Raw genomic sequence first — 23,341 nt, 5'->3', positions numbered from 1 at the left:
CATTATTAGACTTTATTGATCCTGACATTACTGGAATGGCTTTCAGCACTTGGAGTTGTTCCCATACAGACATTTGCTTTCAAAAAGTTATCTCCAAGGCTTGTAATTGCTGTAGTAGCATATGTAGATGAACACAATTGATTCTCCCAAATAGTGAAACAATTTCATAGCATATTAAGCGAGCAGTACTTACCAGTGTCACTTGGTAATCAGTTTACTTACATATGGAGGTTTATTTTGTCTGCATAAATTTAATAAGCAATGCATTGATATTCTGTTGGTGTCTTTTTAATAGAATAAATTTTCAAACTGATCTACTGTCCTAGGTTCCACTTTTAGTTCTGTGGCTGTATGGGGTGCAGTCATCAAAGGCGTAGATGACCCTTGGGTACTCTTGGCTCCAAATTCTGATCAGTGAGATTATAATTCTGGACTTTGGTGTATTTTATTTCAGTTTTAGTTCTGGTTCTGTGAATGTTTTGGATTTAGGATTGCCAATTGTCCTGGTTTTTTTTTGTCCGAACTTTATAGATTTTTGGGGTACGGAGAAAAGGGAGAGGGCTAAAATGCTGAGAAGAATCCCGATCTGAGCTCTTTCTGACACGATATAGTGTGCGCTTTGGTAGCTGCTCTGGGTTCAGCATGCGTTGGATGCATTTTCTTTGTGTCCACAGTTGAAACAGAGGCCTGATCATCTTTACAGAAAGTATTTAGGCTTCTGGGCTGGTAAAAGCAAACCTGTTTCAGAGTAAAGAAGTTTGAAAACCAAGTGTTCATGATATGAGGATCCATCAGAAAATATTTCTTCACTGAAAGAGTGCTGGAGGCAGAAACAAGAAGAGCTCAAGAAAGCACGGAGCAAGGAATGAGGGGAGAGCCAGGGATCAACTGGAGTCTCTGGCACTGTAGCAGAAAGTAAACTGGGCAGATTAGAGGGTCCTTCTCTGCTGTTAGTCTGTATCTCAGTGTTTGTTAAATGGTGAAGAGTGGCAATAGGTCACATGTACAAAACCCCAGCAGCAAAGATATTAAGCAGCATCTCCGAGTGTTCAGAAACTTGATGCTTGACAGTTGGCTACCCTATTCAGACTTAGTTTGGTTTTGTATTTCGTTGGTTTGAAGCAACAGTATCAAACATTTTTTGATAATAGAACTGGCAATTAAACAGGACTGTTAAAATTCTCCTTTTTGTTTTAATTTTATTTTGGAAACCCTTCCTACTTTCCCACGTTTACCATCATGAACTCTAAGTAAATGGTGGTAACGCTGTGCTGATTGTTATCAGAACTCCATAGACATGTAAAGCAAATGCACAACTGAAGGAGCACAGCCATGAGAGAGTGAGAGCACAGCGTGTGTTCCAAGGTGTGTATGTATTGGGAGAAAAAGAAAGGAGACACAGGAAGAAGACCAAATGAAAACAAAGCAGGGCCAAAAACTTGGAAGATGATGATTTGAATATGTAACTAGCACTATACTGCCTTATCAAGACAGCAAATGCTAAGTATATTTGATTGCAACATATACATTTTTATATGCAAAAAGGATATCTGCAACTGGGGGAAAAATAACAGCAAAAACATACTAGTCTAATCTCAGACCTTAGGATCCCTGCTTGTGCGGACGATCAAGTTTAAGTCCAAAAGAATTGCCAGTTGCTTTTGGGGCAGTGATGGGGGCATTTTTCGCCATTTAACACAGAGGAGGAGAGGACGAGCTAGCATTCAGTTTGGCTACGGGCAGCCCAAACTGAATCCAACCAGTTACAGTAGCAGGCGTAGATCCCTTCCCCCAAGCAGGCTCATTTGCTTGAGGCGCACGAGAGGTCTTTTTTTCGGTAGCTGGACCATGATGTGGAATGAGGTTCTGGCTAATCTTTGACTTAATAGAATACTATAAGATATTTAAAAATCATTTGAAAATGTTCTTGCTTCCGAAGCTGGTGGTCAGCAGTAATTAGGCTTTTATTACTGATCAAAGTGCGATGGATGATCATCATGTTGTTTGAGTTTTGTTTGAGTGTTTTTTGTAACTTGCCATGAACTTGGCGTGAGCAAGACAATTATTATTTTTATTACTTGGGTCTGAAATATATTGTCCAACCAGATGGGCATATTCACAGTTGGCAAGACATTTAGACTAATCTGTACAGAGACAAACATGTATTCTTTAAAAACTTTTTTTTTCTCTAGGCTTATTCTTTTTTAAGGTATAGGAGGCCTTATTCTGTCGTGAACATAGCTTGAGTTCTGCTAAAAGGTAATTGTTGAAAAGATCTATCTGTTTTATGGATTTTCCATCCTGAAGATCAGTGGAGGAGCCCTGCATTCAGCAGAAGTATAACTTTCCCTTGCTTACTTGGCCAGTGTTGGATCTACTCTTCTTCTGACCACGAGTTAATAGGACTTTCCTATCTGTAAGGGACACATGCCATTTGAATTGGTATTCTAAGCTGGTAGCTCAGGGATTGTGTGATGGATGGTGGGTGGGGAGCTGTCTGTAGCAGGCTAGTTGGTGTGTTGTGTGTTTTTATTTGTTGTTTATTTTTATGCTATGTGTTTTATTTTTTTTTTATTATTATATAAGTGAACTATTGTAAACCACTTTTATTGTTTGACAGGTAATGCTGTATATAAATTTTATAAATAAATGCAGAATAAAGACTATGAGCCAGGAAACACATTGTTCTGTTTTCTGCATACTGCTTTATTAATAATCTAGGTCACTTTTCATGATTTAATTCGCTGTGCCAAGGCTGGATTCACTACGCACATTACGCCAGGCTGCTGGACTTGATGCAAAAGCCAATATTAAGGAACTTCTGTATGTTTTAAAGTTGGCATTTTAGAACTATCTATTTTATATTTTCTTGCAGGCTATATATAGTTAATTTCCACAGCTAAAGTTGGTTTGTATTATCATTTGCCAGATTTTTTTTCTTTATCCATATTGGTATTGGGTAGGTGAAAAACAATGGGGAGGAGTTTATTTTGCAATTTGAAATGGATATGAAAACTTAAGTAGAGGTTTAAGGACCTAAATATGTAAACCTTAGAGCAGGGCCCCTGGTGTTGAAGCAAAGGCTGTAATTATGTGACCCACTTCTCTCTCTTTCTTTCTCTCTCTCTCTCTTCCAAGCCCCACAACTCAATCTCACTCTTCTCCAATCCCCCTTCTACCCCCTGCCAGTTGGGTTTGACGCCAATCAGCATTGAGAGGAGAATTGGGGTAGCGGAGTATTGAGGGGCTTGCTTGGTAGATAGCTGCTGTCAGTTATAGTGCTCTGGGAATCTGTTGTTCCAGACAGTTAAAGAATGAAAACTATCCTGGAAAAATAAAGAGAATGCCAAGGGATTTAGGAACTATTGCAAATCTATCATAGGGAAACTTGATTTTATCTTTTTCTTAACAGGTCTTCTTAATCATACATTATTCACCTCTGGTGAACTCCCTTGCGACTGTCATTCTGGATGGGGATCTGTCCGTGTTCTCTTCGAAAGCAGAACAGGACACGCAGAAAAGTTCCGTAAGTAGCCAGGTGAATATTTCTAAAGTCTGAATGTGAACTGAAAGTGATATGATACGATCAGGGACATTGTCATTTTTCCCCTGGTTTTAAAAGTGCCCTGGACTAGCCACTGTCGGACTCTGTGGACTTTGGTCTGACCCCAGCATAGCAGTTCTTAAGTTTTTATGTTCTTGAATCCCAATTCTATTAAACCAACCAGTGAGCAACTTTCCATATTTAGGGTGAGGTTGGCAATCGAGATCCATGATCTCAGGAGACAAGGTGATCACTGGATGGTGAGCCTTCCCTACCCACTCTGATTCTTGGCATCTTTTTATTTATAAAAGCTTTCTTTGTCAAGTCCCCCAGTGTTAAAACAAAAGCAGAGACTGTGGTTTTTCCTGCTGCAGATGTGGCAGCAGTGATGGCCGATGGACATGTTTGTTATTTTGAGCCGCAGAAGAAATACTAGCACAGTAGGGTCACCGCTCGATTCACCAGATTACAGTGTGCCTCCTCCTCCTAAATAGCTGCATTCAGGGCCCCAGGTCACCTCTCCAGAATTCCCTTTAGAAGCTGAATTCCTTGGTGGTGATTTCTGTCGGAATTGCAGATTCCTTGGCTCTACCAATACTTCTTATATTCCACAACTTCCAAGCTATGTCCAGTGCTGAGTACATCAGAATTGTAAAATAACAAAACAGCAATAATTTAAACAGTAAAATCATAAAACAAACACTAAAACAAACTTTACAAAAAAGCCTCTCTAGTTTTTATTTGTTTAATATTTCTTATCTCTACATATCTCTAAAGCTGGATTCTCTATCGATGAGCATCACGTGAGTGATGTCATCTGATGGTGATGAGACAAACCCAGCTCTCAGAATTCAGTAAAGACTTTACTGAGCATGCACAGGAGTTCCTTCTCTAGAGAATGTGGATAAGCTGGCAAAGATGCTATCGGTGTCAGTAAAAAAAAAAAAAATCCCAAGAACATATTAATTCTATCGACCTCCAGTGGACTTCATGTCTATCCCAGTTCACCAGCTGTTTAAGGGTCTCCAGATGAAGATGTGGCAGATATAGACATTGTGCCTGCTGGTGCCCCAGAGACTGGATCTAAAATACAGGGTCCAAGTTTCGCCTGGTTTTGAGGACATGCATCTGCCACACTATTTGTTAGTGCTGGAGTCAACATTGAAACATTCTAAGCACTCCCGTGACTGCTCCAACATGCCTCCTGAGAAGGACCCAAAAGTGTTGGAGGTGCTTGGTAAAAAATGTTCATGCTGAGTGCCTGGATTGTGGCTCCTCAGCTCTACATATTTCAGCATGCGCACAACTGCATGCTAAAGCCTTTGATGGATTTGACAGATGCTAAGCAGAGGAGGACATGGAGGAATGTGAGAAGCACGTCATTGGTTTTGCTTATGAAGTGTTTGTTACTGTGGCAAGGACTTCGGCTGTGTCCATAGGAGCTCAGCAGCTTGCATGGTTGCGAAAGAGTGGTGTGTGAGAGGACGTTCATTATCATTTTGCAGATTTACCCCATGCCAGGACCAAGGTTCAAGAGATGGTAGTTCTGATTTAAAGCACATAAATCCACCTTGCAATCACTGTCAGTTGCGGCAGTGGTTTTTTCTCTTCAAGTGTCCATTCTACCAAACTTGTCCTGTCCGCTCTCTGCTATAGATCTCTGATGTGCCTGAGAAAGTTATACTGCAGCAGTTATAGATATAAAAAAGGAAGCTTTTTATTGTTTTAAATACTATGAAGATGTCTGCGTTAAACTTCAAAGAATAGTTAGTTGCTTATGCTTCTCTTAGTCAGTCTTTGATTAGAAAGGTAGATAATGTCTCCACACTTCAAGACTGCAGTTGATAAAGCCACATCATCTTTAACAAGGAAATACATCAATAAATAACAAGTAGTGTTTCCGTAGGTATAAATCATGAAAATGTTGAACTTTCCAAGGATTCCGTCGATAAATGAGACGGAGTTGTTTAGAAGATATGTACCTTTCTCTGTAGAAAGCAGGATGAATTGGCCACAGAAGCAGGCGATGTCATCTAGAATGCTGATATAGAGCGCATTGTAGCAAGCTGTAGAAAAGCTGAGAAGGCTAGACTTGCAAGGGACTTTTCGTCATGCTGCCACCGCAGAGGGCCACTTCAGTCCTTTCTATCTGTGGACTTGATCAGACACGCTTCTTCGTTCTGTCTACAGAGATATTTTAATGTGATTTTGGGATTTTGTCATCTTCTTTCCTTTTCTGCTCTTTGCATATGTTTTTCTTAATATATATATATATATATATATATATATATATATATATATATATATATATATATATATATATATATATATATATTTAATATATTTTAAACAAGTGGTACTAGGCCCCAGGACTCTCCATTTTATCTTGATGAACCAGTAACCTTGGTTGAATTTTTAAATTTGTTGGCACAGTTGAAGACTTCCATTGGCCATTTGCTTTGTCATGGGACTTCAGCATGGTACTTTATCCTTTTGAACCTCCAAATCTGATCTTAGGTTCACAACTACTCAAGGTTTTCCCCTTGTATTTACATCTCTCTCTCTCTCTCTCTCTCAAAGCCCTGCCAGCTAATGTGAACCCTAATCTGACCACTAGGTGTCACCCTTGAGTAATGGTGGAGCCTCCCTCTCTCCAGGAGCAGTGAATGCTGCCTCTGTAGTAACCCCAGCCAGCCTGTAAGATGGAACACCTGATCTGAGATCCAAACCCAGAATCCTTCACGTGTCAGTACATGGTACTTGTTTCAAGACAAAGTCAGTCTAGCTCAGAGACCTAGAATTCAGGTACAATAGGTAGTTCCCTACCCCACAGGGCTCGCAGTCTGTGTTGGTACTTGAGGCAGTGGAGCGTGAACTGACTTGCCCAAGGTCACAAGGAATATCAGTGGGCGAAACAAGATTTGAACCCTGGTTCTCAGCCTACTGCTGTAACCACTAGGCATGGTTGATTCCGTATGGTTTGTAAAATACTAATAAATATAAAATTTAACAACTAGATTCAGGATCTTGATTTTTTTTTTATTAATGCTCCCCCAGCTTCCAGTTCATACAGAAGTTTGTTAACTCATTGTTAGTGTCCAGAATACAGGACTCCTCCTTCAAGGAAGAAGGAACAGTGACATCACTAATTACAATTCAGTAAATTGGAATTAGGTTAGATAGTTATTTGTTAAGAGAGATGATAAATGACAAAGCATGGATTAGAATTCTGTTGAACATTCTCATGACTTATAGCACAGTGTTCTGACCACAGAGCAGACCACTTCCCATAACATGACGAACGCTTTGTACACTGACACACTTGAAATGTGCAGCTGTAATAGGGCATAGCGATGCCGAGCGAAAAGTACTTCGGCAACCTGCACCTCAGATTTCCACGAGTTCTTGTTTTATCTGTAATGATATTTTGAAGGAACCTGCAATGGGTGTCTTAAGGTTGTGTATTTGGTTTGAGATTGAATAATTAGTTTGTACGTCCTAAAATGATATTTTATCTGTAAACACGAATAGTGTCTCCCATTTCTTTCGGGGGGGGGGGGGGGGGGGAACATGTTATCCGTCTATATTTTCTAAAAGCTAGATGCTAAAAAGCATGTAGAGTAAGAGCCCCATCATCAGGCTCTCATTCACAAAGCTCAGTTACCTGGCGTCTAGCAGTGCCAATTAATTGAGCGGGCTTTTTTCTTTCCACGTGTGACTTGATGGGGCAGGGACTTTGGGTTGACCAGCATCCACCCACACGCTTTTCTGTGGCCCTGTAGCACCACATGCAGTGCCGGGAGAAGCTACAAACAGAAGAATGCGAGGAAGAGCATATTTGGTTCACCGCCATGGACTGCTTCCTCATGCATATATGGGAGTGACAGGAGAGTGTGGGGGTCCTCCCGTGTGATGGAGTCAAAGGAACATCCTTGACAAAGCTGCTGTTCAGCTCCTGAAGCTGCTTCTCTAACTCTTTTTAGTCTGAGACTGAAGGGTTTCAAGGTAAATTCCTGGAAATTTCTGGTGTTAAAAACCAATTTAGATTAGGGTACCATGCATGCTTCAGCTTGGCAGTAGATGTGAAATGGGGCTTGATGCACGCCAAGAAAATCATTTGATCCCTTCACTCATCACAGCTACTCAAGGACCTATAAGAAAGCTGTTTGCTCCCGAGATGGCTCCCTTTACGTGTTAATAAAAGCTCGGAGAACATCTAGGACCTGGTGCTCAGCTCCAAACCTTGAATTTACAATGAAAATAATGTTTATGTGAGCTGTGAATTTTTTTTTTTTTTTAATTTCTGTTTGGATGGTGTGTAGTTCAGTATTTTAGTGCTGTACATCCATCTCAGCCTAGCTGACTTTGGGGGAGCTAAGTTAGTACCTTCCTAAAACTTAAAAGTGAACTGTGTTTGAATTCTTTTGCACAGAATTTTAATTTGAATATCTGTGCATAACAGTTAAGAAAAACTATTTGGTACATATTTCTGTCTTATGTAGAGCCCTTTTCTGTTCACTGCTACTTGGTATATCTTTTTTTAAGAAAGGTGTTTGCAATTTTTTGTTTCATGTGCGATATTTGCTGGTAAAACAAAGTGATACCAGTAATTCTTTCTCATTACGGGAAGGGGAAAGTAGGTTAATAAACCTGTCAAGCCTAAGACAGGTATGATCAAGGCATAACACACGCAGGAAGCAACTGTAGACTTCTCACCAAAACGGAAGGAAGTTAAACCAAAGTGTGACTGTTTTAAATACAATTATGTTGTGTTCTCAAATGTTTGTGCTCCTACAGTGCACTGCAGTCATCTGAAAAGCTTGGTGACTGACCATGAGAGTGAACTGGCTCAATTATGGATTTGTTTATTTCTATTGCTCATCACGGCTTATCAGCTTTTTTTAATAGCTATAAATCTTTGAGTTTACTCACTGTAAAGTTAGTGTTCACATACGGTGTTGAGACCTAAAATGATGTGCATGGCTGTCTTCTTCCGGCGTGGCTGCATGCAGGAGTTCTGTTGATTTTTATTTTTGGCAAAGCAAAACCTTAATGCATCCACATTTAACCTAGTTTCATATTCTCCGTTGACAAATAGCAAAAAGATCACATTTTTGTGTTACAAGGCGAAGGAAAATTGTATGCTCCAGGTCTGACGTTTCCACAGCTTGTCTTGTATTCTTGGAGACTGGTAAGAGATGCATGATCCCATCTTTGTGTTGTCGTGATATGGACAGTTACTAATATTCTTATGAAAAACAATCTGGCCTCCGGTGGTGGTTGCAGGAGGATCGTCTGAGAAAGGGAGTTCCCTTGTCCTCTTCAGCCTGGTTGGTACTCACGGCAGATGCGAGTCTCCAAGGTTGGGGGGGGTCTCGCTGTCTGGAATTAATGGCGCTGGAATGCCAAAGAATCCCGCTGGAACATCAATCGCCTAGAGGCCCGGTCTATATGGCTGTGGAATCAAGCAGTTCACGTGATGTCTGACGATACGACAATGGTGGCCTATATCAATTGCCAGGGAGAAACTAAGAGCCAGCACCTGTCACAGGAAATAGACCAGGTGATGGAATGGACAGAAGGTCATCTACAGATGATCTCTGCCTCTCACATTGCAGGAAAAAAACAACGTAAGAGCGGGCTTTCTCAGCTGGGAGAGCCTGGACCCAGGAGAGTGGGTGTTGTCAGCCAAGACATTTCAGCTGATTGTGGATCACTCGGGCCTTCTGTTCCTAGACCTGCTGGCGACTTCTCGAAATTTAAAGGTTCCTCGATTCTACAGTCACAGGAGAGATCCATGGTCCCTGGGAACAGACGCTCTCGTTTAGGTCTGGCCGGAAGACAGATTGCCTTATGCCTTTCCTCCGTGGCCCTTGGTGGGCAGGATAATTCACAAGATTGAAGGCCATAGGGGGCCACTATTCCTGGTGGCGTTGGACTGGATTAGGCGTCTGTGGTATGCAGATTTGCGAAGGCTCCTGGTAGAGGCCTCCCTTCGTCTTCCACCTAACACAAGGATCTGCTACAGCAGGGACCAGTCCTTCACGAGGATCCCATTAGATTCTGTCTTATGGTTTGGCCCTTGAGAGGGCTTGCTTGTTAAAGCGTGGTTATTCCTCTGTGGTGATAACCACTTTGCTCCGTGCTCACAAGTTCTCCACTTCCTTGACTTATGTGCGGATTTGGAGAGTTTTTGAGGCCTGGTGTGGGGAGCGGGGTTTTCTTCCTCGTTCAGTTAAGATCCCTCATTCTGGATTTTTGCAGGATGGATTGAATAAAGGCTTGGCCCTTAATTCCCTGAAGGTGCAGGTTGTGGCTCTTGCCTGTTACAGAGGCCTGGTGAATGGTGTTTCTTGTCGCCTCATCCTGATGTTGCCCGTTTTTTGAAGGGAGTGAAGCATCTTGAGCCTCCCTTGGGGTTACCGGTTCCACTGTTGAGTCTTAGTTTGGTGCTGGACCTTTTGGCAGGCCCTACGTTCCAACCATTGTGGAGCCTTTCCTTAAGGTTATTGACTTTGTTCCTGGTGGCTATATGTTCTGCACATCAGATGTCTGAGCTGCAGGCCTTGTCTTGCCTCTGGGGATGTCCTGTGACTCTGGGGACGTTACAGCTGCGTACTGTTCCATCCTTCTTGCCCAAGGTAGTCTCGGACTTTCATTTGAATCATTCCATCTCCTTTCTATCCCTAGATAAGGTCGGGGATGCAGAGGAGTTTCGCCTTTTGCGCTCCTTGGATATTAAGCATCTGGTCATGCGATATCTGGGTCTTTTCGGAAGATGGATCACCATGGCAGGAGTAAGCAGGGCACTCTGGCTTCACGGGCTTCCATAGCTCATTGGATTAAGGAGGTTGTCACGGTCGCGTATGTGAATGCTGGAAAGCCGTTGCTTACTCAGGTTAGGGCTCATTCCACTAGGGCTCAGGTAGTTTCATGGGCGGAGGTTAGTCTGTTGTCTCCCGTCGATATCTGCCGAGCTGTGACATGGTCCTCCTTACGCACTTTTTCCAGGTTTTATTGTCGGGAGGATGCAGCCTTTATACATGTGGTGTTGACTGGACTGCGGGCAGCCTCCCACCCTGTTGGGGAGTAGCTTTGGTAAAACCCACGGATCCTGATTCCATCTGTCTGCACACTAGGAAATGGAGAAATTTCTTACCTGATAATTTTGTTTTCCTTAGTGTAGACAGATGGACTCTGCTTCCTGCTCTCGGCTGCCTCATGAGTGTGTCAATAGTCCCAAGGGATTCATCCAGTCCCTAGCTTGGGGTACCTAGATTCTTATGTGAGTTCAGTGTTTATGGTTGGTTGAGTACAGTTCTGGTTATCTGTTTTTAATCAAGTTTTTTGCTAGGCTGTCCACAATTGCTTTTGAAGAGAATACTGGCTCACGGTGCACCGGGGCCTGCTCCAACTTTTTGTGCAGAAAATGGAAATTCTGCGTAGGAGGGGAATTCTGTGCAAATTCTGCACTACGCAATCCTGAATGGCGTGACAGATAGGAATTGCAGAGGGGCATTGAGGAGGAGGAGGAGGAGGCGGCACATCATGGTCCAACACTTAAGAGGTCACCTGAGGCCAGAAGAAAGATAGCCACTCAGCATCATGTACTTTGATATGAGCGGGTTAGAAATGGCTTTGGCCTGTGGGTCATAGTTTACCCACTTGTGACTTAGCCAATCCATATGGCTTATTTGATTTAGTTAACTAGGTTTAGAATCTATCATCATACCCGGGAGCTCTCCAGGTTTGACCTGGAGCTTTCAGTTTTAGAGACCCAATTGGATCTCTAAGAGAGAGACTCCTGAATTTCTGGGCCCTGCCTCTTTTTCTTCTGCTGTTGTCAGTATATCAAAAAGCTGATCCCAGGCAGGCACTAGGGTCACTGTGGAGGTAGGAGCTGCAGGGAAGCATCTTTGGCTCTGCAGCTTCCCGGTGCCGATTGGCTCCTCTGCCTGGCAGAATGACCCAATGAGCAGCGGGAGGTGGAGAAGCCACAGCCTCCTGGATCCCACTTTTTTTCTTCTCCTGGGGCAGACCAGCACAGCCCTGACGGAAGGGGGAGGGAGCGGGGAGCAATTTTACCCTCCTAAATATTGTAAAATACTTTGAGTTGTAAATTCACAGTTTTTTTTTTGTGATCAGTTTTGTACTATTGTTTAAGAAATATGTGAAGTATTGGTAGGAAACCAGATTTAAATCACTGAGTTAAATAATGGTCTTCTTTTGGTGATTTAAATCAATACATCCTGCCTAGCAAAAAGCATCGGATTTTGCAAGCCATGTTCAGTACCTGCAAAATAAGCTTAATTGGCCTTGGCCGTATATATTCTGAGATCTCTCTCGATGCAACATATTTTATCAAGAAGTTCTGTCGTCATGAATTTACTGAGCTTGATTAGTGCTTTATCCCACTTCTGCTAATCCACAAATGAAGGCAGTTTAGAGCATGCTAGTGTGAAAAAGTATTGTATAACAGTGGCATATTATATACATATGTACTTAGTTATTTTTATAATGGATGTGGTACGTTTTCAAAAGCATTTTTTCCATAACTATATTTCAAAGGATTCTGAGTTAGTAATATTTTATTCAGTGATGCATCATTAGTAATTTCCCGCTTCCAGAAATATAGCCATGTTCTTTATGGGAATAGAGTGTTAACCCCTTTCTTTTGCTGGAGCAATCAGAAATCAGAAAATAGTTGATACATATTGTCCCACTTATCCAATTTTAGGAGTAAAATAAATTAGGGCAATGTTTTGCCAGACCCCCCCTCCATTTTCTAATTCTCCTAATGTGTGAGAGAGTTCTCCTACTTGATCTGGTAGTAATGACAACAGAAAATACTTTTCTGATAATCTTCAGTTTGCCTGCATCTTTTTATCTTCTAGGAATAGTACCTGGGACACCTTGATTTGTTCAAACAACTTTCTGTAAAAAAAAGAAAACCAAACAAAACAAATTAGGTCTGACTTCCTGTTGTAAACTAAGGGGGTTATTTTCTAACCCTATCGCACGCGAAAAGGGACTTTTCACATGCGATACCTAGATCGGGGCGGCGCCAGCACCGCAAGGGGAGGAGTCGGGGGCGGCATCGGGGCATGTGCCGCGGAAACTTCGCTGACGGCGAAAAGGTGAGGCCCCTTATCGCCGCCAGTAGCGCGCCCAATAGCGCCACCTTTTACGATGGCTCTATTGGGTGCGAAAGCCAGCAGCGATAGCACCGTGGTGCTGCGATCGCTGCTGGCTTTCGCAGGCCCGCCCCTCCATTAGCGCCGGGATTCACAAACCGGTGCGAAGAGAGAAAATCCAGGCCTAAGCTTCTTAAATATTGTAGTTATCACAGTATTTTATCCAGTCTTAAATGTAATTCACTAGGGTTATTGTCAGACCAGGCTGCTTAAAACTTGGCCCTTGTGACCAATGGAAGAAATACCCAGAAGGGCACAACCAAGGAGACTCTACGGATGCAGTTAGTGAACTGAGGGGAAGAAATTGGCTCTTTCAAGGCTTGATTCACCCTAACGCAGAAAGTTATTCATGGTCTTTTGTAAATAATAATAATAAAAAAAAGTCACATACTATGTCAACTCTGCCCCGCTCCTCCTCAAAAATGCCTCAAGAGACCCAGTGTATGTCAGGGAAACCTGAGTGAACTTCATGTGTCACACCGACTCCAGCCTTCTTTCTTAAACATTTCCACTTTTATTATAACTCCTTGGGGAATTCTTCGCAAAAAAAAAATGGAAAATTCTGCAAAATTTCGCTTACTTTATATTGGTCAAAATAACATAATATACATGACAGTCTTTAAGTAATTAATTTAAATGTAATACAGAAAAAAGTTATTACTTAAAGATGTAGAGTTTTAAATATTTTGAGCACAATTTCCCTAGAAGTTCACTGTAAGAGTGTCCCTTCCATCCTCTCTCCCTGCTGCCCTGGCCAGTTTGTTTATTTATTTGCAGCTTTTATATATCGACATTCGTTTAGTAACAGCACATCGGTTTACAATTAACATAACGACTAGCAACTGTGCTTTACAATTGAACTAGATAGAATAGTAACAAAACAAAAACAAGGCTAATTACAAATAAGGAACAGTTGAAGGATTTGGAAAGTCCATGCTAGTCAAGTTGCCTTTCACTTTGCCTTCTCAGGCCCCCCAACTCCTCCATCTTCCACTATCTCACCCCCTTCCACTCTATCTCCACTCCCAGAGTTTGACTCCTCTCTCAGTACTGCCCCTCACACAGGCTCCTACTGTCCCTTTCTCTCACACGCTCAGGCTCCCTCTCTTTCATGCACATACATACCTTCCTCATACAGGTCCTTCTCTCTCTCTCATGCATACACCCTCACACAGGCTACATAACTCTCTCTCTCTCTCACATCCCTGCACATTGACTCCCTCTCTCACACACACTCCTCCTTCACACAAGCTCTCTCTCTCTCTCACACACTACGCATCCCTTCACACAGGCTCCCTCGCTCTCTCTTTCACGCACACACACACATCCCTTCATAGGCTCCTTCTCTCACAAACAAGCACCCTCACTTTCTCACATCCACACTCTCCCTTTTTCACACACACCAGCTCCCAATCTCTTCCACACAAACATATTCCTTCACAGTCTCCTCACATAGACTCCCTCTCTCTAGCACACATACACACACTCACTCATGCTCTCTCTAACACACACACACACACCTCTACACACAGTCTCGCAGTCTCTCACACAAACGACCTCTATACACAGACTCGCTCTCACTGGGCCTGCTTCATCTTTGCCGTGAGCAGGATGTGGCACACGGGGAATTGCACTCCATCTTCGCTGCGAGCGGGGTGAGCTCCACACATGACACGCCGGGGTCTTCTCCCTCTTTGCCACAATGCAGCACGCCAGGGCCTTCTCCCTTTCACTGTGATGCGGCACACCAGGGCCTACTCTTTGTTTGCTGTAAGAAGGATGGAGTTTGCTCATGGCGCACCGGGGCCTGCTCCAAATCTTTGCGCAGAAAATGGAAATTCTGCACAGGAGGGGAATTCTGTGCAAATTCTGCACTACGCAGTAGCAGAATTCCCCCAGGAGTAACCAGCATTCAGAACATGTAACCTGCTTACTTCTAGCAGTGTTATTCACAGCTTCACTTCATGAGCTGCTTTCTGCTTTCTCCTCGAGATGTGGGGCCTGTCTGTTCCTAACTTGGCCCACATTCTTATCTCTACACAGCAGGGTCCCACCCACAGAGCTCTCTCTCTCTCTCTCTCTCTCTCTCTATGGTTGTTAAGATGGACTAGGATAGATGCCTGGTCCCACACAAGTTACAGAGGGGTTGTAGGTCACTCCTTTGCATACCCTCCCCCTCCACTCAAATCCGTTGGCAGGAGTATCTCTACTTATCCTGGAAAAAAAAAACCTGGCCTCTCGCCAGTTAAACTCTGGGTAGTGTTTGTAGGGTCATCCTCTCCCCCTCTCAGTGTTACCCCAAATATTACAACCACCCACTGAGCCCTTTACCTAGTGTCCTCCCACAGTCCTTCATATGAGTTCATTTGGATCTCCGGGTTGCAGTCCTTGCCTTCCTCTCGGTGCTGCTATTGTGCCTTCTCTTCCATTCGCTCTAAAACTTGCCTTCCTTCACTTTTCACTGTGACAGGCTTTTATCCCTTTTCCAGCTTTTAGTACGACATCTTCTGACTCCTCTGCACTGTCTCCATCCGTAGCACCTCCTCCTGGAAAGTATCCTTCACTTTCCAAGAATATAACCAGGGCTTCTAATTTTAGGTTTTAACCCACCAACCCCAGTAAAACATCCACAGAATAAATAGGTGTGTGTTGGATAAACACTAAGAGAAAAACACTTCCCCCTCGTACTCTCTTGCCCCTCCCCTTGAATATCAGACTTAGTTGGATAACTTATCCGGTTAACCTAACGCTGCCCAGAATGACCATCTGTTATCTGGCTAAAATATTCTAAAGTCAGCATTTAGCTGGATAAAGAACCGTAGCTCCCTGAGGTTCACTCTCTTGTGAAATGAATTTGTAAATCCCATTTATTACTAAATTATCCAAATGTGTAAAACCACCATTGCTAGCAGCTTCTTGAACTTGGTATATTCCATTTAATTTTTGAATGTGGCTCCTTCACGGCAGCAGGTGCTAAACTTTAGGCCTGTGGGTAACCTGGCACCTGGGGTTGTATTTCCAGTCCTTGTGCATTCAGGCCAACCTTTGCAATCGTTCAGATTTTTTTTCTAATTGTACCTTGGACGTATACCTGAAGTGGCAAAATGATTTCCTGGAACGAAGCACTACAAAACAGATCATAGTGGTTCTGTAACTGACCAAAATATATCTTTTGTTTTATCCAATTTTTACAGGCAAAATCAAGTATTAGATGCTTCATAAAACCTACTGAGTCACTAGAGAGGTCTCTCGAGATTAACAAACAGAAAGGAAAGAAAAGAGTTCAAAAGAGACCAAACTATAAAAATGTAGGAGAAGAGGAAGAAGAAGAGAAGGCACCCGAGGATCCCCAGGAAGATCCAGATAAGGCTAAAGGTACAGAGGGTGGTTCAAAAAGCATCAAGACAAGTGGGGAGACTGAAGGTGAGTGCACGGAATACAAAAAAAAAGCAAATGACCTTCATAAATACCCCAGTATTTGGGAAAAATACATTCTTTCTTCCAAATTTCACTTTTTTTTTGGTCCCATACAATTATTTTTCCTGTCATTTTTAATACTGGGCACAGCGGCTGAAATGGTGTAGCAGAAAGACGACCTTCTCGACCCCTTGCAGCTGTTTGATAATTCTGCATTGAAGTCTCTCTGACTTTACAGAGAACTGTAACCAGTTAAAATGTTCGGTGTGCTCCAGCCTTCAGTCCTAGATGCAGAAAAGATTAACATCCATTATTTTAAAATTTCTTTTTAGCCCCAGCAAAGAAGGGGGATTCTGTTTATTTCATTTCTTCTGTGCTCATAAAATCTCCTTTCCTTTGCTTAAATGCCTTGCGGTGCTTATTGACTTTGCTTTATTTTTCTGAACCACCTGCTGGCAATTGTGTGTTCTAATGGCTTGGGTTTACTTCTGAAAAATGAATTTAAAAAAAAAAGGTTCCTTCAGATTGTATGCTCTCCTGATTTCCATGTTCAACTCGCCTGCTGTGCTACTAAACCTTTCCAGTATAATGAATTATTTTTGGTGACTGGTGCAGTAAGCAGTGCTGCAGCGCTATCCTAGGCCTGCTGTTTAAATAACAAAGGGAAGTAACCATAAGAAGAAACAATTGATGTATTCTTAGGGGGCCCTATGTACTAATAAGCATTTTCCCTATAGACACAGAATAGAAGAAAACCTTAAATCTGTGCAACTGAATACTCACCTCAGCACAACTTACTCTTTTCCTCATGCTTATAACTTTGAGTAATGCAATCTATAGAATTTTAGGACACTTTCCATCCAGGCAGGATGCCAACATTTAAAGTTACAGCACAGCTTCCCATCATATTTTGTACTCACCTTTGTTGGATACTCTAGCAGCATCTTTTGGTGCGTGGATTTCACGTGTCCATTTGACAGTTTTAAGCATAGCAAAAGCCTATGATCTCATGCCGAATTCATAATATTAATACAGCAACAAAACACAGCTTGGCAAGCAATGCCCTGTGCGCTTGAAATATGTTTCAAGGCAGGAGGCAGAAAAGCCAGTGACTTTAACTAATTGAGGAATGTGGTTCCAACTCCTTGAGTACATTATGCTGTTATAAAACTTTGTTTTGCTGTTTTAAAAAATATCAAATCCCTCTGTTCAGGCAGCTGAGTTTTTAAAAGATGGAATTCTGTACTGAAAATAATCTAAAGGTATGGATTTTAAGAACATAAGAAACGCCATGCTAGGTCAGACCAAGGTCCATCAAGTCCAGCATCCTGTGTCAGACAGTGACCAATCCAGGTCACAAGTAACTGGCAGATCCCATGAAGCAGATCTAATTCCTGTTACTCCCAGGGATAGCAATAGTTTTTCTTAATCTACCTAGCTAATGTATAAGAACTTGTCCAAACCTCTTTTAAACCCCACTGTGAGTCGCCTTGACTACGACCTTTGCGTTGAATGAAAAAACACCCACCTCACTCGTTATTTTGTAATCTTGTGTCATGTCATCTCTTAGCCATCTCTTTTTCAATCTGAAGAGACCTACTTGCATAGCCTTTCATCACAGTAGAACCATTCTATCCCTTTTATTGTTTTTTGTCACCTTCCTCTGCAACTTTTCTAGTTCCGCTGTCTAGTTTGAGATGGGATGACCAAATCAGCACCCAATACTCAAGGTATGATCACACCATGGCTTGACAGAGAGGCAATGTAATAGTTTCCATTTTAATTTCCATTCCATTCTGGATCCTTCCTAACATTCTGTTTGCTTTTTTTGACCGCTGCCACATACTGAGCCAAGGATTTCAACATATTTTCCACAAGGATGCAGAGATCCTTTTCCTGGGTGGGACCCAACATGGTGTACCCATAGCTGGGATTATTTTACCCTATGTGCATCACTTTGCACTTTTCCACATTCAATTTCACCTGCCATTCAGTTGCCCGGTGTCCTAGTTTCACAAGGTCCCCTCTGCAATACCTTGCAATCTGCTACTGTTTTAACAACTTTGAAAAATGTTGTGTCATCTGTAAATTTGATCATTTCACTCATTGTTTTCTTTTCCAGGTCATTTACGAATATGCTAATCCGCATAGGTCCCATTAACAATCCTTAGTGACCTTTCTCCATTATCAATTCTCTTTACCATTTGGTCCTACCTTCTATTTCCTGTCTTTTATCTTGTTACTAGTCCACAATAGGAAACTGCTTCCTATCCCATGACTTTTTAATTTCCTGAGGAGTCTCTCATGGTGGACTTTGTCAAATGCCTTCTGAAAATCCAAATATACTGTTATCAGCTGACTTATATCTATCTACATGTTTACTTACACCTTCAAAAAAAAATCTATAAGATTGATACGGCAAGGCTTCCCTTTGCAACAACCATGTTGACTCTTCCCTATTAAGCCATCTCTGACTAAGTGGCCAGCTATTTTATTGTTAAGCTTAGCTTCTACCATTTTGCCCAGCACCAACATCAGGTTCGCTGGTCTATACTTTCCTGGCTCGCCCGTGAAGCCCTTCCTAAAAACTGGCATCACGTTGGCCGTCTTCCAGTCTTCAGGTGTCATGGCTGTTTGAAATGAAAGTTTATGAATTTGTACCTATGTTGGCTGTCTCAGTAACATGGGTAACACTAGCCATGAGCTAATTAGTTTCAGATTCTATTATTTGATTACTGAACATCTCAAGAAGGGACTTATGTGGTTTTCAAATGTTCATGTAGTTAATCATCATAGGAAACATCTGTTTATTGTATAAAAATCTTAGGAAACTTTGTCTAATTTTACTGACTCAGAAACAGAACGTTTTTATGTCAAATGAGTTTTGATCCAGTGGAAAAGAAGACTTCCGAGATCACTGTGTGTTTGTGTTCTCCAATAACTTTTTTATGTTTGGTGTCCTGTCTACAGCAGATTTCCAGACATCTCAGAGGAGCCATGAGGACTCTGATAGCAGTGTCTATTTGTTTATTTATTTATTTTGGATCCACGCATATCTGTGGACACACACATGCATGCATCCCTCTCTCTTTTCTACTGCTCTGCCCATCTGACTAGAAGAAATGCAGTCCTGGGACAGCATATCCTCTACTCTCTGGGGGGGGGGGGGGGGGGAAGGGGTCTGTGGTGGAATTGCATTGTTTTAAGAGATTTATTTAGGAAGCTCATAGCCTAGTAATTCAGTTAGTCCAGCATTCACCTACTAGTGGTTTTTCTTGTTTGTTAAAAGTATACTCTCGGGCTGATGTACGCTTCTGCTTTCATTGCTGTTGGCAGAAAAAGTCAGGGCTGACTGAATGAACCCCCTCCCCGTTATTCTGGCACTTTTTAATAGCCTGAGGCAGAGGTGAAGAACAGGGACTCTGCATACGCAGACGAGGAATAAGGCCTAAGGGTCTGCTTGTTCGTCTAGCCTTGTTTTTCCTTTGACTGTGCAGAAACCAAGTCTTTTCACGCTCTTCTGCTTAAATTCACATTGGCCTGAGCTTTAATTGGGGAAATATAGGTAGAGAATAGGAAAGTATCCCAATCTGCAGGGGTGAGAGTTTGACCTTATGCCAAGTGATATTAGGCAGCAACAAGGCAACTTTCATAGGTATTGTGGGGAAGCTAGGTTCCATTAATAGATTTTCATTTATTTTAATGAAAAATACAATTGTATGAAGATCATCAGATTGCAAGCTTATTTGCTTTGTCCAGTCAGTATGCCTTATTCATGTACTGATTGAATCATCCTTACAAGAGGGAGGGGGTAATCCATCTCGTTTTAGAGCTTCTGCAGATGCTACCAACCAGGGTACCAGTGGTACCAAGAAGGACTAGTACTTTTTCTTGTATATGAGATGGGAGCACAGTCTTTCACAATCTTCATCTTATAAAATGAGTCTTCCGCTCCCGGGTCATTGTTAAAGCCAAGTTGAAAAGTTAGTCATTTGGGGCGTGGCTCAGTGATTAACTGCCGGCACTTCTGGATTTTATTCTTGAGCACAGTTTCTTTTTGGGCTGGCTGGGGATGCTGACGAGGCAGGGGGTAGGAGTCCTAGTTTTATATAGTGACAGTATATAGTGGCCACCCTCAGGGTGCACACGTACAAGGTCCCTGGCCCAGGGACTTTAATTGTGACGGTTGGACTAAACGGGAGGTGAGAAAGGGTTTACATATAGAAAATCCATAGGTAGTTGTGAATGAAAGTTCATAGCATAGTAGCTCCAGTAAAAACTGATTCTGATTGTGATCGCAGCTCAAAGGAGCAAGAGGAAACTGCCAGGTCGAAAAACCAACAATTTTTCATTTTACTGTAAAAGGTACACTATTGTATGTTAATACAAAATGTACCATGATTGCTAAAGATTAAAAATAAGCTTTAACTTCTGCTTTTCTGGTTAACATAAGAATTTGTGTCATTTTTCCATAACAACTACTACTGCTTTTTTATCGGCTTAATTTCAAAAAAATAACTTTTAACAAGCAAAACTTCCTTTCCCCCTTTTTAATACTCAGAAATTGAACTCAAATGCAGGTGGTTCTTCATTGTCCCCTAAAATAATTCCAACTCTTTTCCTGCCAGAAATAGAGATGGTAATTATGGAGCGATGCAAGCTGTCAGACATGGCCTCTGTCGTAAAAGAACAGAACATAACCGATGAAGAAAAGAGCGCAGCCGCCTCCGGCGCTGAGATCAGTCGCAGCAGGTAGGCACCAGGCGGATGGCGTGGCCTCACCATTAGAGCGGTGGCACCAGCATGGAAAGAATAGTTTTTAGTTAATATCGGATGCTTATACTATCCATGCTGGCAGAGTGGATTTCAGTCTTGGGGCTGGTTCTGTTCAGTATCTTTGTTTGCGATATTATGGAGGAGCTAGAGGGGCATAGACCAAATGAAAAGTAATCTAAGAAAACTTGAGAAATGGTCTAATACTTGGTAGTTAAGATTTAATGCTAAAAAGTGCAGTCATGCACTTGGGGTTCAGTAATCAATGCACGCAGTATGTGGTAGGTGGTGAGTAGATAACGCATACTAACCGGGAGAGAGACCATGGTGTAATAGTGTCGGATGATCTTGAGGTAGCAAAACAGTGTGATAATTTATTTATTTATTTATAAATTTTTATATACCGGCATTCGTAAAAAACATCATGTCGGTTTACAGACAACTGAGAAAGGAAGTTACAATGATAGGTGGAGGAAGGATAGATAGTTAAAAGGTAAATTAACTTTACTGTAGAGCCAACGGGCGCCACAGTTATTAAATGAGATTACATATGGTTAACCAAATTAGACAAAATTAGATAAAATTAGACATAATTAATTATATACAAGAGGAGACAGTGTGGGGGATAGGACGGGGGGTGGGGGGTGAAGCGTACAGGGGAGGCTGGGTGGGGGTGGAACTGTACAAGGGAGCAGAGGGTGGCGATGTGAAGGAGAGATGGTAACTGAATATCGGAAGCCATATATTGGATGGGGGGTGGTGAAGGAGAGGAGGAGGGGCAGGGGGGGCAGGGGGAAACTGTACAGGGGAGGGGGAAATAATAAGTGTTGAGGAGAAGTCATATGCTAGGTTTGAGAGGCGTTGGGATAGGCCTGTTTAAATAACCAGGTCTTGATTCCTTTTTTGAATTGATTAAGTGATGGTTCTAGTTGGAGCTCGGTGGGGAGGGAGTTCCAGAGGGTGGGGCCGGCGATGGAGAAGGCTCTCACTCTGGTGTTTGTGAGGTGAGCAATTTTGAGTGAAGGGGTGTGGAGGGTGCCAGCAAGGGAGTTTCTGGTAGGGCGGTTGGCCTGGTGGAAGTGTGGCATATCTTCGATCCAGGGGGAATTATTGTTGTATAGCGTGTTATGTATGATAGTGAGTGTTTTGTATTGAGAGCGATAGGTGATTGGGAGCCAGTGGAGGTTTTGTAGTATAGGGGTAATATGATCAGTCTTTCTTGAGTTTGTAAGGATGCGAGCCATGGCGTTTTGTAAGATTTGGAGGGGTTTGATTGTGGAGGCTGGAAGGCCTATTAGCAGTGAGTTGCAATAGTCAAGTTTTGATAGTATAGTGGTTTGCATAACAGTACGGAAGTCATGTGCGTGGAGGAGAGGCTTAAGTTTTTTGAGGGTTTGGAGTTTATAGAAGCCCCCTTTTAGGAGCGATTTGATGTGGGATTTGAAGCTTAGTTGTGAATCTAAGGAGACTCCTAGATCTCTGACAGTGGGCAGAAGTGTGAGATTTTGTGAAGTGTTTTGTTGTATTTGGTGGATGGATAAGCTGGGTTGATTAGTAATAATAAGGATTTCAGTTTTTGAAGTATTGAGTGCAAGGTGTAGGTTGGAGAGGAGGGCGTTGATAGATGCAAGGCATGTCTCCCAGAAGTGCGATGGCCAGAGCCAGGAGGATGCTTGGATTCATAAGGAGAGGCATGATCAGTAGAAGATCATTGGTGAGGCCTCACCTGGAGTACTGTGTTTTAGTTTTGGAGGCCATATCTCAGAAAGGATATAGAAAGGCTGGAGATTGTCCAGAGAGAGGCAACCAAAATGATACAAGATTTATACAGGAAGCCTTATAAGATGAGACTGAAGGAACTTAATATATATACTGTATATACTCGTGTATAAGTCGAAACATTTTACCCCAAAAATTGGTCCTTAACATTGTGGTTGTCTTATCCATGGGTTAATCCACTTTAATTCCGGTACCGTAATTCGAGGTGCATGATGAATTGTTTGCACGCTCCTCCTCCCAATCCCTTAACCCGCTGCTATGAGGACAACGATGGCACTCGTAGTTGCTAAGGCACATCCTGTCTCCTCCATGGTGTTCCATTGAGGCATTCAGACAGCTTCTCCTCTGTACCCCCCCCCCCCCCATGGTTCAAAGTGCACCACTCGTCCTCATAGCAGCAGCAAGCATTTGAGTTAAGGGATCCGGAGGCATTGTGGGGGAGAAGCTGTCCTGCCGCTATACTGGGACGCTGCGGGGGAGGAAGGAGGATGTTCTTGAGCAACTGCAAGTGCCTTCATTGTCCAGATAGCAGCAGGTGAGTTAAGGGATCAGAAGGGGTGAAGGATTCAGACAGCAGGGAAAGCCATTAAGAATAATGACTTCTTACTCTCAGGAAAATGAGCTCTGAGAAGAA

General features: G+C 42.5%; 1 protein-coding gene across 14 annotated transcripts in view; it reads left to right on the top strand.

The window, feature by feature from the left end:
• The window catches only part of CLEC16A (C-type lectin domain containing 16A), a 231,073-nt gene that overhangs the window by 56,306 nt on the left and 151,426 nt on the right, over window positions 1–23,341 (top strand). For 7 of the 14 annotated variants that reach the window (XM_029576845.1, XM_029576839.1, XM_029576835.1 and 4 more), the window contains 3 exons: window positions 3,413–3,538; window positions 15,933–16,161; window positions 20,784–20,907. In XM_029576845.1, the coding sequence (XP_029432705.1) occupies window positions 3,413–3,538; window positions 15,933–16,161; window positions 20,784–20,907 (479 nt within the window). The remainder of the gene's footprint in view (window positions 1–3,412; window positions 3,539–15,932; window positions 16,162–20,783; window positions 20,908–23,341) is intronic. The other 7 variants (XM_029576846.1, XM_029576842.1, XM_029576843.1 and 4 more) reach the window with 5 other exon arrangements.

The sequence above is a fragment of the Rhinatrema bivittatum genome, chromosome 14, assembly GCF_901001135.1.
Source record: "Rhinatrema bivittatum chromosome 14, aRhiBiv1.1, whole genome shotgun sequence".
Taxonomy (NCBI): Eukaryota; Metazoa; Chordata; class Amphibia; order Gymnophiona; family Rhinatrematidae; genus Rhinatrema; species Rhinatrema bivittatum.
Note: the sequence above shows the minus strand (reverse complement) of the source record. Positions and strands in the feature narration are given on the sequence as shown.